Source organism: Bos indicus, chromosome 6 (genome assembly GCF_029378745.1).
Source record: "Bos indicus isolate NIAB-ARS_2022 breed Sahiwal x Tharparkar chromosome 6, NIAB-ARS_B.indTharparkar_mat_pri_1.0, whole genome shotgun sequence".
In the NCBI taxonomy this organism is placed as follows: Eukaryota; Metazoa; Chordata; class Mammalia; order Artiodactyla; family Bovidae; genus Bos; species Bos indicus.
In genome coordinates this window covers 71,689,517-71,707,070 of record NC_091765.1, presented here as the reverse complement: position 1 = coordinate 71,707,070, position 17,554 = coordinate 71,689,517, and the positions used below count along the sequence as shown (strand labels likewise).

Sequence of the window (17,554 nt, the reverse complement as noted above, 5' to 3'; positions counted from 1 at the left end):
CAGATGGATTGAAATAAAAAAAATTTTTAAAAACATGTTTAAACAGTACTTAGTCTTAAGCTATATAAACTATGTTAGTAACAAACAAAGTAGACATCAAGATGATTATTGTTGTTGTTCAGTTGCTCACTCCTGACTCTTTGCGACCCCATGGACTGCAGCAAGTTACATTTCCCTGTCCATCACTATACCCCAGAGCTTGCTTAGAACTCATGTCCATTGAATGGATGATGCCATCCAAGCATCTCATTCTCTGCTGTCCCCTTCTTCTCCTGCCCTCAATCTTTGCATCAGGGTATTTTTCCAAGTCAGCTCTTTTCATCAGGTGGCCAAAATATTGGAGCTTCAGCTTCAGTATCAGCCCTTCTAATGAATATTCAGAGTTGATTTCCTTTAGGATTGACTGATTTGATCTTGCAGTTCAAGGGACTCTCAAAAGTCTTCTCCAGTGCCACAGTTTGAAAGCTTCGATTTTTGGCACTCAGCATTCTTTATGGTCCAGCTCTCGTGTCCATACGATTCAGTTCAGTTTAGTCGCTTAGTCATGTCCAACTCTTTGTGACCCCATGGACTGCATGCAGCATGCCAGGTCTTCCTGTCCATCACCAACTCCCAGAGTTTATTCAAAACTCATGTCCATTGAGTTGGTGATGTCATCCAACCATCTCATCCTCTGTCGTCCCCTTTTCCTCCCACCTTCAATCTTTTCCAGCATCAGGGTCTTTTCCACAGATTCAGCTCTTTGCATCATGTGGCCAAAATATTGGAGTTTCAGCTTAAGCATCAGTCCTTCCGATGAATATTCAGGACTGATTTCCTTTAGAGTGGACTGGTTGGATCTCTTTGCAGTCCAAAGGACTCTTAAGAGTCTTCTCCAACACCACGGTTCAAAAGCATCAATTCTTCGGCGCTCAGCTTTCTTTATTGTCCAACTCTCACATCTATACATGACCACTGGAAAAACCATAGCCTTGACTAGACGGACCTTTGTTGGCAAAGTAATGTCTCTGCTTTTGAATATGCTCTCTAGGTTGGTCATAACTTTTCTTCCAAGGAATAAGCGTCTTTAATTTCATGGCTGCAGTCACCATCTGCAGTGATTTTGGAGCCCCCCAAAATAAAATCAGCCACTGTTTCCAGTGTTTCCCCATCTGTTTGCCATGAAGTGATGGGACTGGATGCCATGATCTTAGTTTTCTGAATGTTGAGCTTTAAGCCAACTTTTTTACTCTCCTCTTTCACTTTTATCAAGAGGCTCTTTAGTTCTTCTTCATTTTCTGCCATAAGGGTGGTGTCATCTGCATATCTGAGGTTATTGATATTTCTCCTGGCAATCTTGATTCCAGCTCTTGCTTCATCCAGCCCAACATTTTGCATGATGTACTCCGCATGGAAGTTAAATAAGCAGGGTGACAATATACAGCCTTGACGTAATCCTTTCCCATTTCAGAACCATTCCGTTGTTCCATGTCCCATTGTGTTCCTTGTTGACAGGAGGCAGGTAAGGTGGTCTGGTATTCCCATCTCTTGAAGAATTTTCCATTTTGTTGTGATCCACTCAGTCAAAAGCTGTAGCTTAATCAATAAAGCAGAAATAGATGTTTTTCTGTAATTCTCTTGTTTTTTCTGTGATCCAGTAGATGTTGGCAATTTGATCTCTGGTTCCTTTGCTTTTTCTAAATCCAGCCTGGACATCTGGAAATTCTTGGTTTAAATACTGTTGAAGCCTAACTTGAAGGATTGTGAGCATTACCTGCTAACACGTGAAATGAGTTCAATTGTATGTAGTTTGAGCATTCTTTGGCATTGCCCTTCTTTGGGATTGGAATGAAAACTGACCTTTTTCAGTCCTGTGGCCATTACTGAGTTTTCCAATTTAGCTGGTATATTGAGTGCAGCACTTTAACAGCATCATCTTTTAGGATTGCTACTAGAAATAAAAAGGAAAATTTTATAATGATAAGAAAAATTCACTAGGAAAATCTCTTAAATACAACTGTGTATTTGCATAATAATAAAAGATCAAACATATGAAGCAAAAACTGATAGAGGGAGAGAAAGACAAATCCACATTCATAATCAGAGATTTTTAACATCCCTGCTAAGTCACTTCAGTTGTGTCCGACTCTGTGCGACCCCATAGAAGGCAGCCCACCAGGCTCCGCCATCCCTGGGATTCTCCAGGCAAGAAGACTGGAGTGGGTTGCCATTTCCTTCTCCAATGCAAGAAAGTGAAAGTGAAGTCACTCAGTCATGTCTGACACTTCGAGACCCCATGGACTGCAGCCTACCAGGCTCCTCTGTCCATGGGATTTTCCAGGCAAGAGTACTGGAGTGGGTTGCCATTGCCTTCTCCGTTAACATCCCTCCCCCTAATAATTGACAGAACAACTAAAGAAAAAATCTCTAACGAAATAGAATTTCTGAACAAATCTGTCGACAACCTGTTGATTTGTAGAGAAATAAACCCTGATCTGTGGGAGAATATACATTCCTTTCACACTAGGTACAACATTCACTAAGATATATTAATACCATATGCTGAGTCATGAAACAAATAAATGCATTTCAGAAAATTGAAATCTTAACAAAGAATGTTTCCTGACCAAGCAGAATTAAATTATAAATTATTAATTAAATACTTAGAAAAGTCCAAAGTATTTGAAAATTAAGTAGCATCCTTCCAAATTAAAATGTAAGGGGAAAAATCATAAGGTTGGAAATATTTTAACTGAATACTAATAAAAATACAGCATATAAAATTTTGTAGGATGTAGATAAAGAATTTGTCGTGGATGTGCCTGGTAGTGAAGGTAAAGTCTGATGCTGTAAAGAACAGTATTGCATAAGAATCTGGAATGTTAGTTCCATGAATCAAGGTAAAGTGAATGTGATCAAGCAGGAGGTAGCAAGATGAACTAAAATGGATGGAAATGGATGAATTTAATTCAGATGACTGCTGTATCTACTGCTGTGGGCGAGAATCCTTAGAAGAAATGGAGTAGCCCTTATAATCAACAAAAGAGTCTGAAATGCAGTACTTGGGTGCAACCTCAAAAATGACAGAATGATCTCAGTTCATTTCCAAGGCAAACCATACAGCGTTACAGTAATCCAAGTCTATGTCCCAACCACTGATACTGAAGAAGCTGAAGTTGACCGGTTCCATGAAGACTTATAAGACCTTGTAGAACTAACACCAAAAAAGATGTCCTTTTCATCATAGGGGATTGGAATGCAAAACCAGGAAGTCAAGAGACACCCAGATTAACAGGCAAGTTTGGACTTGGAGTCCAAAATGAATCAGGGCAAACAAAAGAACACACTGGTCATAGCAAACACCATTTTCCAACAACCCAAGAAATGACTCAGTATTGGCCATCTGGATATCACCAGATGGTCAATGCTGAAATCAGACTAATTATGTTCTTTGCAGCCAAAGATGGAGAAGCTCTGTACAGTCAGCAAAAATAAGACCTTGAGCTGACTGTGGTTCAGGTCATGAGCTCTTTATCACAAAATTCAGTCTTAAATTGAAGAAAGTAGGGAAAACCACTAGGCAATTTCAATTCAGTTCAGTTCAGTCACTCAGTTGTGTCTAACTCTTTGTGACCCCATGGACTGCAGCACGCCAGGCTTCCCTGTCCATCACCAACTCCCAGAATTTACTCAAACTCATGTCCATTGAGTCAGTGATATCATCCAACCATCTCATCCTCTGTCTCCCACTTTTCCTCCTGCCTTCAATCTTTCCCAGCATCAGGGTCTTTTCAAGTGAGTCAGCTCTTTGCATCATGTGGCCAAAGTATTGGCGTTTCAGCTTCAACATCCATTCTTCCAATGAATATTCAGGACTGATTTCATTTAGGATGGACTGGATGTATCTGCCTGCTGTTCAAGGAACTCTGAACAGTATTCTCCAACACCACAGTTCAAAAGCATCAATTCTTTGGTGCTCAGCTTTCTTTGTAGTCTAACTCTCACATCCGTACATGACTACTGGGAAAACCATACCCTTGACTAGATGGACCTTTGTTGGCAAAGTAATGTCTCTGCTTTTGAATATACTGTCTAGGTTGGTCATAACTTTTCTTCCAAGGAGTAAGCATCTTTTAATTCCATGGCTGCAGTCACTATCTGCAGTCATTTTGGAGCCCAAATCAAATTCCTTATTATCATACAATGGAGTGTAATCTAATCTACAAATAGATTCAAAGGATTTGACCTGGTAGACAGAGTGTCTGAAAAACTATGGATGAAGGTTTGTAATATTGTACAGAAGACAGTGACCAAAACCATCCCAAAGAAAAAGAAATGCAAGAAGGCAAAGTTGTTGCCTGAGGAGGCCTAACCAATAGCTGAGGAATAAAGAGAAGTGAAAGGCAAGGGAGAAAGGGAAAGATATAACCAACTAAATGCACAGTTCCAGAGACTAATATGGAGAGATAAGAAGCCCTTCTTAAATAAATAATGCAAAGAAATAGAGTAAAACAGTAGAAAGGGAAAGGCTAGATATCTCTTCAAGAAAATTGGAGATATCAAGGTAACATTTCATGCAAGGATGGGCATGATAAAGGACAGAAAAGGTGAGGACCTAACAGAAACAGAAGAGACTAAAAAGAGGTGACAGGAATATACAGAAGAACTATACAAGAAAAGGTCTCAATAACATAGATATCCACAATGGTTTGATCACTCACCTAGAGCTGGACATCCTGGAGGGTGAAGTCAAGTGGGCCTTAGGAGGCATTACTACAAACAAAGCTAGTGGAGGTGATGGAATTCCACCTGAGCTATTTAAACTCCTAAAAGATGATGCTGTCAAAGTGCTGGACTCAATATGTCAGCAAATTTGGAAAATTCAGCAATGGCTACGGGATTAGAAAAGACCGGTTTTCATTCCAATCCCAAAGAAGGGCAGTGCTAAAGAGTGTTCCAACTACTGTAAAATTGCACTGGTTTACATGCTAGTAAGCTTATGCTCAAAATCCTTTGAACTAGGTTTTAGTAGTACATGAACCAGGAGCTTCCAGATGTATAAGCTGGATTTAGAAAAGACAGAGGAACCAATGATCAAATTGCCAGCATTAATTGGATCTTGAAGAAAGCAAAGGAATTTCAGAAAAGCATCTGCTTCTGCTTCATTGACTATGCTGAAGCCTTTGTATATATGGATCACAACAAACTATGGAAAATCTTTTAAAGGATTGTAGTAGCAAACCATACCTATCTCCTAAGAAACCTGTATTTGGGTCAAGAAGTAGCAGTTAGAACTAGACATGGAACAACTGACTGGTTCCAAGTTGGGAAAGGAGTATGTCAAGGCTGTATATGGTCACCCTGCTTATTTAACTTATATGCAAAGTACATTATGAGACATGCTGGTCTGGATGAATCTGGAATCAAGATTGCTGGGAGAAGTGTCAACAGCCTCAGATATGCAGATGATACCACTCTAATGGCAGAAAGTAAAGTGGAACTAAAGAGCCTCTTGATGAAGGTGAAAGAGGAGAGTGATTAAATTCACTTAAAACTCAACATTCAAAAATTAAGATCATGACATCTGGTCCCATCACTTCATGGCAAATAGATGGGGAAAAAAATGCAAACAGTGACAGACTTTATTTTCTTGGGCTCCAAAATCACTGCAGATGGTGACTGAAACCCTGATGTGAGTTGGTTTTGCCTATTATAGTCTTCAAATTATTTTCCGTGACTTACAAGTTTCTTCATTAATAGTGTGTGTGTGTGTGTGTGTATATATATATGCTTTAACCTCTGAGCCACCAGGGAAGCCCATATATATATATGTTAGATTTATTTTTTTATTAAACATCTCAGTATAACATTGAGGGTACAGGATGTATTCTTTTTTATCAGTGTATGTAGTTGCAGTAGTACTGGGAAATGGGGAAAAAGTAGTCCATTTTGTTCTACTCTTTAAAACTAATTGTCTAGTTTATCTGTAGAGTTCATGAATAATTACATGGTTGGAAATGCTGCATATCAGTTTTACAAATATTGAAATGTATGACTATGCTAATAGGTTTAAAAATTTTTTTTATATAGGATCCAAATGAAGATACAGAATGGAATGAAATTTTAAGAGATTTTGGCATTCTTCCTCCTAAAGAAGAGCCAAAAGATGAAATTGAAGAAATGGTTTTACGTTTACAGAAAGAAGCAATGGGTATAGTTGTGCATTTGGTGGTCAGTAAAGGGAATAATACAGTTATGATAGTGATCATGTATTTTGTGAAGTTAGAGGGAGATAGGATGTTAGAAATAATTTAATAGAAATCCCACACATACTTTTGAAATTAGGATGCTGACGCCTAAAATTCCTAATTCATGTATTGAAAGTTACATCCTAATGTTAGAACTGAAATGCCCTAGTATTTAACCTGAGATTTTTTTCTATTACATTTCTTTGCCTTGTGATTACCTTCTATTTCATCATTCTGTATACATGTATTACTTGCCAGTATTTCCAGGTACTTGGGGAACTCTACATTTATGAGATCTAGTTGATTTTCACATCTATTTTTAAATACAACTTGATAGTTCTGTGAACTCTGAGGGAGTAATAATATTCCAAACAAACTTCAGTCAACCACAATATAGCTTTGTATGATGAATAAACTTTAATATCAACATTAAAGATATTCTTGATCTCCATTTATCTATTGTTTTTCTAGACATGTAATTATAAAGTAAAATTGTTTTTTAAATAACTTATTTATCTACAACTTCTTATTGTGTTTCAGTTAAACCATATGAAAAGATGACTCTTGCAGAATTGAAGGAAGCAGAAGATGAATTTGATGATGAAGATATGAAAGCTATTGAAATATATAGGTACAGTGATTCATTTGGATAATTTATGAGCTTTTGAATGAAGTATTGATAAAACTAAGGCAAAATTCCTATTTTTGTGTAGAGACTATATTTTAAAAAGAACAAAACTACTTTTTAAGTAACATTTAAAAACTAACTCACTTTCTATAAGATGGATTTTTCCCCTGATCTTTTTTACCTTTGTTTAAATAAAAAACTGTTCAATAATACCCAACAGAACTTCGTCAAGTTACATATGAGTAAAGTGGAAAATGTCACTAGAAGGCTAATAAAAAGAGGACCATGATTTTCCTTATAGTATGATGTCTGTTAAGGGTTTCTATCATTTAATAAATCACTAATTGCTAGTCATAAATTCTTTCAGAAGTTAGAACAAGTGCATAGATTTCCTAACTTATCCTGATACCAAAACCAGACAGAGAAATTGCAAAAACAGAATGCTACAGAAAAACATCTCTATGAATGTAGGTACGAAAAATTTTATCAAAATATTAGCAAATTAAGTCCAATAATTTAAAAGAAGAATAATGCATTCTGATCAAATGGGATTGATCCCAGGAATCCAAGGTTGTTTTAATACACACAAAAAAATCAGTGCATTGGGTTGGAAGCAGCAATACTGTGGTAGCAATGAATACACCTAGACTTGAGCTCTTGATTCATAATACTATTCTTCAATAAAAGGAATCAGTGTTTCTTAGAGAACTGCTTTAGTCAGCAGTGTGAGTTGAGAAAGAATAGCATGAGTCTGGGGCATTATCAGAAAGTTAAGGAAGCGCTGAAAATTTTAAGGCACAAGAGCCAAACTAAAAGATTTTATAATGCCCAGAGTTGAAACAAGTTGAAAAACTAAATTATTATAATATTGAATTATAAAATAAGTAATAAAATGATTATCCTTAAGTGTATAGTAATACAGATAAGTAAGTGCATACATGAACAAATTCAACAAAGTAATATTTCATCACTAAAGAATTCCAGTGAATAAGTGTAGATGAAATGAGGAAAATGCAAAAGTTACCATCAGAACATCATAGTAATCTACTGATAGTTGCTAAAATGAGTGGGTGAAAGTTTAAATACAAACAGGATTTCTGCATAATCTCAAAGTATTGCCCCAAATATTTAATAGTTATAAAGGAGGAAATAGTTAAGTTTACAGTGTAGAATATTGGCAGACCCCATCTTAGCAACGTGACCAGGATTAACATCACCAATAATATACAATAATATGATGTGCTAAGGAGGACACATCAGCTCTACCACAGACACAAAATCAGTGGTATTCTCAATAATGCATTGCATCAATCTAATCATAAGAATATATCAGAGAAACCCAAATTTGAGAGACTTTTCAAAAACAACTGGTCAGTTTGATGCCAGGAAAGATGGCAGAGTAAAAAGCTCCAGAAATCCATCTCTCTACCCAGGCAACAATTGTATTGGCAGAAACTGAAGTGAAGACTTTGGAACTCTGAAGTCTATTTTGAATACTTGAAATTTCCAGCATAAAGCTTGGCTAGTAAATTACCATTAGTATTGGTTGATTTCAGTCCTCAGTGTAGTAACAGCTATCCATCCCTCATTTCCACAGCCCCATGGGAGACAGCTGTTTCAACAGCAACCTGTGCTTCTGGCACAGCTTGCTGGAGCCAAGGTAGGCATTAAGGACTTTGTCCTCAAATATCAGGGTTCTGTGTTCTGATTGCAGATTGCTGCTTCTGAAAGCAGAGGTACAGACACAGAGATTGGCAGCCATTGAGCCTCCAGGCTCAAGTGGCTTCCATGGTATTTTAAGGAGCCACATCTGTTTTTTTGGTTTTGAGGGTTTTTTTTTTTTTAAACATCAAAAAGCAACCATATATATGGGGAAATTTAGAAAGCCTTGGGAAAGTGGAAGTCTTAGGAAAGACCTGAGAAGTATGCTTTCACCTCAGGCTAAATCCTGTCATAGACACACCTGATGTGAAAACAAGCAAAAAACATGAGTTAGAAGAAGAATCTGATTTCTAGGGCTATCAACTAAACGAAACATTCAGTTTTCAAAAAACAATCACAAGGCATAAAAAGAAACAGGAAAGTATGGTCCTTTCAAAAGAACAAAATAAATCAATGCAAAATATATCTGAAGATGCCAAAGTGTCAGACTTAACTAGACAAAGATTTTTAAGACACTTTAGTTAAAGATGTTCAAAGAGCTAAAGAAAGACATGGGTGAAAACAGGAAAATATCATATGAACAAAATGAGAATAGCAATAAGGAGAAATTATAAAAAGAAACCAAAAGACATTTTGAAAATAAAAGTACAATAAAAAAAAGTACAATATTGAAATATACACTAAAGTGCTTCAAAAGCATATTTGAACAAGCATAATACAGAGAAAATTTGACAATGGGACAATTGGAAGTTTGAGGAACAGGAAGAAAAAAGAATATAGAAAAGCAAATGAGCCTAATTGGCTTTGTTTGTGGTACACTGTTAGGTAAACTAGCATGTATAGTATGGGAATCCAAGCAATACATTTGTCATACATGGAGCAGAAGGCATATCTGTAGAAATACTAGCTGGAAACGTCTCAAGTTTGAGAAAAGGCTTAAATCTACAGATTTATGGTGCTCAGAAGACTCCAATTAGGATAAACTCAAAGGCTCACACAAAGACACATCTCTTAGAAAGACTATCAATCAGCCAGTTTCTCATCAGAAATCTTAGAGGAAGCAAGAAAAAAAAAAACCTCATCAACCAAGAACTCTATATTTGGCTAAACTAAGCTACAGGGATGAAGGAGAAATTAAGAACATTTCTAGGTGAAATATAAATGAGCTTGTTACTAGTAGAAGTGCCCTAAAAATTAGCTAAAGGAGTCCTTTGGGACGAAATTAAAGGGCACTAGACAGTAACTTTGGAGAAGGCAATGGCACCCACTCCAGTACTGTTGCCTGGAAAACCCAATGGACGGAGGAGCCTGGTAGGCTGCAGTCCATGGGGTCACGAAGAGTCGGACACGACTGAGCGACTTCACTTTCCACTTTCATGCATTGGAGAAGGAAATGGCAACCCACTCCAGTGTTCTTGCCTGGAGAACCCCATGGACGGAGAAGCCTGGTAGGCTGCAGTCCATGGGGTCACACAGAGTCGGACACGACTGAAGCGACTTAGCAGCAGCAGCAGCAGCAGACAGTAACTTAAAACCATAGGAAGAATAAACAAACGTAGGTAAAGGTAGTTATATAGGTAAATATAAAAGCCAATATTACTATACTTTTGGCTTTTAACTCCTTTTTTTCTATACGGTTTATAAAACAATAATTATAAATCAATGTTAATGAACATACAGTATATAACAACATTTTAGTTCAGTCACTCAATTTTGTCCGACTCTTTGCAACCCCATAGACTGCAGCACACCAGGCCTTGCTGTCTATCACCAACTTCTGGAGCTTGCTCAAAGTCATGTCCATCAAGTTGGTGATGCCATCCAACCAACTCATCCTCTGTCGTTCCCTTCTCCTCCTGCCTTCAGTCTTTCCCAGCATCAGGGTCTTTTCCAGTGAGTCAGTTCTTCGCATAAGGTGGCCAAAGTAATGGCGTTTCAGTTTCAGCATTAGTCCCTCCAATGAATATTCAGGACTGATTTCCTTTAGGATTGATTAGTTTGGTCTTCTTGCAGTGCAAGGGACTCTGAACAATCTTCTCCAACACCACAGTTCAAAAGCATCAATTCTTCAGTGCTCAGCCTTCTTTATGGTCCAGCTCTCACATCCGTACATGACTACTGGAAAAACCAAAGCCTTGACTAGACAGACCTTTGTCAGCAGAGTAATGTCTCTGCTTTTTAATATGCTGTCTAGGTTGGTCATAGCTTTTCTTCCAAGGAGCAAGTGTGTTTTTATTTCATGTCTGCAGGCACCATCTGTAGTGATTTTGTAGCCCCCCAAAATAGTCTGTCACTGTTTGCATTGTTCCATCTATTTGCCATGAAGTGATGGGACCAGATGCCATGATCTTAGTTTTTTGAATGTTTGAGTTTTAAGCTAGCTTTTTCACTCTTCTCTTTCACCTTCATCAAGAGGCTCTTCAGTTCCTCTTCTCTTTCTGCCTTAAGGGTGATGTCATCTGCATATCTGAGGTTATTGATATTTCTCCTGGCAGTCTTGATTCTGGCTTGTGCTTCATCTAGCCCAGGATTTCGCATGATGCACTCTGCCTATAAGTTAAATAAGCAGGGTGACAATATACAGCCTTGATATACTCCTTTCCCAGAAAAGACAATGGCACCCCACTCCAGTACTCTTGCTTGGAAAATCCCATGGACAGAGGAGCCTGGTGGGCTGCAGTCCATGGGGTCGCTAAGAGTCAGACACGACTGAGTGACTTCCCTTTCACTTTTCACTTTCCTGCATTGGAGAAGGAAATGGCAACCCACTCCAGTGTTCTTGCCTGGAGAATCCCAGGGACGGGGGAGCCTGGTGGGCTGCCGTCTATGGGGTTGCACAGAGTTGGACATGACTGAAGCAACTTAGCAGCAGCAGCAGCAGCAGCAGCAGCAGCAGCAGCAGCAGCATGGTACCATTCAGATTATTTTCACTGCCCTAAATATCTTCTGTAGTCAACCTGTTCATCCCTCTCCCCTGCCAACTGCTGGCAACCCCCGATCTTTTTATTGTCTCTACAGTTTTGCCTTCTTCAGACTGTTGTACAGGGTATAACCTCCTCAGATTGGCATCTTTCACTTAATAATATGCATTTAAAGTTTCTCCATGTCTTTCCATGGCTTATTAACTTCTTTCTTTTTAGCACTGAATAATATTCTATTATCTGGATATATCAGAGTTTATTTATCCATTCACCTCCTAAAGGACATTTTGGTTGCTTAAACTTTTGGCAGTTATGAGTAAAGCTGCCATAAACATCTCTGTGAAGGTTTTTGTGTGGACATGTATTCAACTCCTCTAAGTGAATACCAAGGTGCTTAATAACTGGACCATATGGTAAGAATGTGTATAGTTTTGTAAAGAAACTGCCAAACTGTCTTCCAAAGTGGCTGTACCACTTTGCATTCTCACCAGCAGTGAATGAGAGAAAAAGCAAGGGAGTAAGTACTCTCAGATACCTTAGACTCTTATATATAAGAGTCAGTAATTTTTAAGATACTTGTAGGTATGTCAGAACCGTTTGGAATCGCTTCATGAATTCAAGTATTTAACAACTAAATCAAAGTGTGCACATTAGGAGAGAGTTGTTTAACATTTTAAGGTTCTCTATAAGATGAATAGGGCTTCCCTGGTAGGTTAGTGGTAAAGAATCTGCCTGCCAATGCAGGAGATGTGGGTTGGATTCCTGGGTCAGGAAGATCCTTTGGAGAAGGAAATGGCAACCCACTCTAGCGTTCTTGCCTGGGAAATCCTGTGGACAGAGGAGCCTGGCAGGCTACAGTCCTTGAGGGTCACAAACAGTCAGACATGACTTAATGACTAAACAACAGTAAATGAATAGTTAGGCAACGTTTATTGAACACTCATGGGATGATGCTAGGTACCACCCCAAGAAATCTATATGCTTACATTTAATCTTGAACAGTCCCGGGCAAGCAGATTTTAGTTTTTTTTCACATTGGAGTTAAACTGAAACTTGGAAAGATTAAATAATTTGCCCATGTCCATGCTACTAGTAAGTGGGGGCTGACTCTAAAACCCAGTTTAGTCTGACCTTAGAGTTCATACTACCCACTCCAGTGTTCTTGCCTGGAGAATCCCAGTGATTGGGGGAGCCTGGTGGGCTCCCATCTATGGGGTCACACAGAGTCGGACATGACTGAAGTGACTTAGCAGCAGCAGCAGCAGAGTTCATACTCATAATCACTGTTCTTTATCATCTGTCTACCTGCAATATGTCTATAACAAGTAATTATACATGTTCACTAAAGACTTTGAACTGAAAGTGTAGCGTGAAAGCTAAGAGCTTATAATTGGCAATAATAATAGTGTTAACTTTATTAAGCTTTTGCAAGGTTAAATTAATAAACATGCTGAAAACAGTGCCTGGAAACATAGTAAACTGTCAGTAAATGTTAGTTATTATTGTTCTGCATGCTCTTCCTTTATCTAATCTGTATACGAGAATTTATTGGTCCAATGTCTAAATAAGCTCTCAATAACTATAATTGACTTAGTCTTAGAGAAAAATAAATTTAAATCAATAGCTAATTTCTTATATTTTATAATACCCATGATAAAGCAAATAACCATGTAAAAAGAGTAGCTGCCATTGTAAAACCATTAATAATTATTATTCTTTAAAGAGGTTCATATGTACTAGCATTCCATTCACATCCCTAGATTATTACTGTATATGGGAATAGTCTTAAGAATATAACAATATTTTTATGTAATTTCATTTTTTTTAACTAGAGAAAAGCGGTTACAGGAATGGAAAGCTCTCAAGAAAAAACAAAAATTTGGGGAATTAAGAGAAATTTCTGGAAATCAGTATGTGAATGAAGTCACAAATGCAGAAAAAGATGTGTGGGTTATAATTCATCTATACAGATCAAGGTAATTACTGTAGCTTTTTGTAAAAATCTAATATTCTAATGTTTTAAGATACATATTTTTTGTTTTAATGTTGGATAAAGCATATAACAAAGACTAATCAAGAAAATAAAGTAAATCAGCTATACTTCAATTAAAAAAGAAAAATATATGTGTAGAGTCATTGGCTTCAGGGACTAAACTATTTTAATATATTTTCAGGTGTAACTTAAAGAACTTCTCATACTTATTAGAAAAACAAGTACTTTGTCAGTTAATTTGAAAAGCTTATAGAAAATTTCAAACATAGAAAAAAGTAGGAAGAATGATAAAATGAGCACCCTACATACCAGCTAGGTAGATTTCAGCAATGAACATGTTGCCGTATTTGTATCATTTTGTTTGTATATTTATATGTGTGTATTTGTAGAACCATTTCAAAATGAATTACATGATGCTTTACTCTTAAGTATCTCAGCGTGCATCTTCAAAATCCTAAGGGCTTTTTTCTATATAACCATAATATCATTTTCTCACCAAACAAAATTAACCATAATTCCTAATAGGGACCGAACCTGTGTCTCCAGCATTGCAGGCAGATTCTTTACCATCTGAGCTATCAGAGAAGCCCCATCTAATACCCAGCCAGTCCTTAACTCAAATCTCTCCAACTAACTTCAGAATCTCTTTCATAAATACATATATTTTTGAATAATCATAATAATATTTCTATAATATATATATATATATTTTTTTGATCCCTAATCAGAGATCATGCAGTGCATTTAGATGTATCAAGTCTCTTATGCTTATTTTTTTTGACTTGCCACATGCCAAAAGCATCAATTATTTAGTGCTCAAGCCTTCTTTATGGTCCAACTCTCACATCCATACATGACTACTGGAAAAACCATAGCTTTGATTGTACATACCTTTGTCAGTAAAGTGATGTCTCTGCTTTTTAATACACTGCCTAGGTTTGTCATAGCTTTTCTTCCAAGGAGCAAGTGTCTTTTAGTTTCATGGCTGCAGTCACAATCCACAGTGATTTTGGAGTTGAATAAAATAAAATCTATCATTGTTTCCACTATTTCCCCATCTAGTCACCATGAGGTGATGGGACCAGATGCCGTGATGTTAGTTTTTGAACGTTGAGTTTTAAGCCAGCTTTTTCACTCTCCTCTTTCACCTAAGAGGTTCTTTTTGTTGTTGTTGTTCCTCTTCTCTTTCTACCATTAAAGTGGTATCATCTGCATATCTGAGGTTGTTGGTATTTCTTCCAGCAATCTTGATTCCAGCTTGTGCTTCATCCAGCCTGACATTTAGCATAATGTACTCTGCATATCAGTTAAATAAGCAGGGTGACAATATACAACCTTGACGTATTCCTTTCCCAACTTGGAACCAATCCGTTGTTCCATGTCTGCTTCTAACTGTCACTTCTTGACCTGCATACAGGTTTCTCAGGAGATGGGTAAGGTGGTCTGGTATTCCCATCTCTTTAAGAATTTTCCACAGTTTGTTGTGATACACACAGTCAAAGGCTTTAGTGTAGTCAATAAACCAGAAGTAGATGTTTTTTGGGGATTTCCTTGCTCTTTCTATGATCCAGCTGCTGCTGCTGCTGCTAAGTCGCTTCAGTCGTGTCCGACTCTGTGTGACCCCATTAACGGTAGCCCACCAGGCTCCCCTGTCCCTGGGATTCTCCAGGCAAGAACACTGGAGTGGGTTGCTATTTCCTTCTCCAGTGCATGAAAAGTGAAAGTGAAGTCACTCAGTCGTGTCCTACTCTTCGCGACCCCACGGACTGCAGTCTACCAGGCTCCTCCATCCATGGGATTTTCCAGGCAAGAGTACTGGAGAGGGTTGCCATTGCCTTCTCCATCTATGATCAAGCAGATGTTGGAAATTTGATCTTTGGTTCCTTTGCTTTTTCTAAATCCAGCTTGTACATCTGAAAGTTCTCGATTCATGTACTGCTGAAGCCTAGCTTGGAGAAATTTGAGCATTACTTTGCTAACATGTGAAATGAGTGCAGTCATACAGTAATTTGAACATTCTTTGGCATTGTCTTTCTTTGGTATTGGAATGAAAACTGACCTTTTCTAGTCCAGTGGCCACTGCTGAGTTTTCTAGATTTGCTGGCATACTGAGTGCAGCACCTTAACAGCATCATCTTTTAGGATTTGAAATAGTTCAGCTGGAATTCCATCACCTTCACTAGCTTTGTTTGTATACCCCATTGCCTATTTTGTACCTCAAATTTCATGGCTAGGCCCATAAGTTGTTTTCTGATATCAAAGGTCTTGCTTATTTTTTAAAAGTTCTTCTGCGGTTAAATTCTGGCCCTCAAACCCCAACACCAAGTTTGAACTTTCAAACAACCATTTTCTCCCTGCACCACAATCTATAGTGCCAGAGTCTCCTAATTTCATACTTTTCACTGCTACCACCAATTCCCACCTGCCTCCTGCATTAAGACCACTGCCCCCTAAGTGGAGTCATACCGCTGACTCAGCTCTTATTCTTACAGTAATCATCAAATTCTTCTAATTAGATATTTGTGGATTGGCTTCACCAATTTGAGGGAAAATAAAGCTCATAAAGTATTAATGTCATGGTTTTATGTGGAAAACTGATTTGAGTTAGGTAGTACATATTTCTAATATTACTTTAAGTATGCCATCCAGTAAAATAAAGTAGTATCTAGATTTGTAACCAGTTGTACTTATCTGTCTATATATATATATTCTGAAATATAAATTAAACTGTATGCACTTTGTTTTTCTTAGCTTTTTGTTACATAAATTGATATATAACATCACTTAGTGTTAAGATGATTTCTTTTTCTAAATTAATTTTTACTAGAATTATAGGGCAGGAGGAGAAGAATAGGACAGAGGATGAGATGGTTTGATAGCATCACCAACTCAATGGACATGAGTCTGGGCAAACTCCAGGAGATAGTGAAGGACAGGGAAGCCAGATATGCTGCTGTCCATTGGGTTACAAAGAGTCGGATGTGATGTAGAAACTGAACAACATACTTGCTTTACGATGTAGTATTAGCTTCTATTCACGGCAAAATGAATCATCCATGCATATACCTATGAGACCTGCATGCACTAAGAAGATATGGAAGACAATGCATTATTGTATAGTTCAGATGAGAAAAGCTGTAGATGAGAAGCTCCCGAGCCAATATCAAAGATTACTAAATTAATGTATGTTTATATATGTCAGATGAAAAGAAAATATTTAAATTAAAAAAGATATTTTTGTGTGATTCTCTGCTTCAGCTTTTTTACTTTTGGTCCCCCTTTATCCGCTTCTCCCACCCTCTGGCAGCCTTCTAGATTCCACATGTAAGAGAGATCATATGGCATTTGTCTTTCTCTAAGTTATTTCACTTATCATAATACCCTATAGGTATATCCATGTTGTCCCAAATGAGAAAATTTCATTCTTTTTAATGGCTGAATAATATTCAGTTGTATATATACTGCGATTTCTTTGTCCATTCATCCACTGATAGACACTTGGATTGTTTATGTATTTTGACTATTGTAAATAATGCTACAATGAATATGGGGGTACATATATCTTCTCAGGTTAGTGTTTTTTCACCAACTAAATAGCCAGAGATGGAATTGCTAGACCATATGGTACTTCTATTTGTAATTTTTTGAGGAACTTCTATACTGTTTTCCATAGTGGCTGAACCAGTTTACATTCCCATCAAATAGCGCACAAGAATTCTCTTTTTTCCACATCCTTGCTGCATTGTTATTTCCTGTCTTTTAATAATAGCCATTCTAACAGGTGTGAAGTGATATCTCACTGTGGTTTTCATTTGCATTTCCCTGGTGATTAATGATGTTGAGTATATTTTTATGTACCTGTTGGCCATCTGTATATCTTCTTTGGAAAAATGTCTATTCAGATCTTATGCCCATTTTTAAATCAGATTATTTTGGGTTTTGCTATTGAATTTTATGAGTTCTTTTATATGTTTTAGATATCAACTCCTTATCAGGTATATGTTTTACAAATATTTTCTCCCATTCAGTAGGTTGCCTTTCATTTTGTTGATGGTTTTCTTTTGCTGTGCATAAGATTTTTAGTATAATGTAGTTTCACTTATTTTTGCTTTCATTGCTTTTG

The 17,554-nt window shown here is 37.4% G+C and overlaps 1 protein-coding gene across 1 annotated transcript in view; it reads left to right on the top strand.

Moving 5' to 3' along the window:
• PDCL2 (phosducin like 2) overlaps nt 1–17,554 on the top strand; it is a 34,877-nt gene that overhangs the window by 5,488 nt on the left and 11,835 nt on the right. Inside the window, exons 2-4 of the mRNA XM_019962779.2 lie at nt 6,070–6,190; nt 6,768–6,858; nt 13,271–13,414. Of these exons, the coding sequence (XP_019818338.1) occupies nt 6,070–6,190; nt 6,768–6,858; nt 13,271–13,414 (356 nt within the window). The remainder of the gene's footprint in view (nt 1–6,069; nt 6,191–6,767; nt 6,859–13,270; nt 13,415–17,554) is intronic.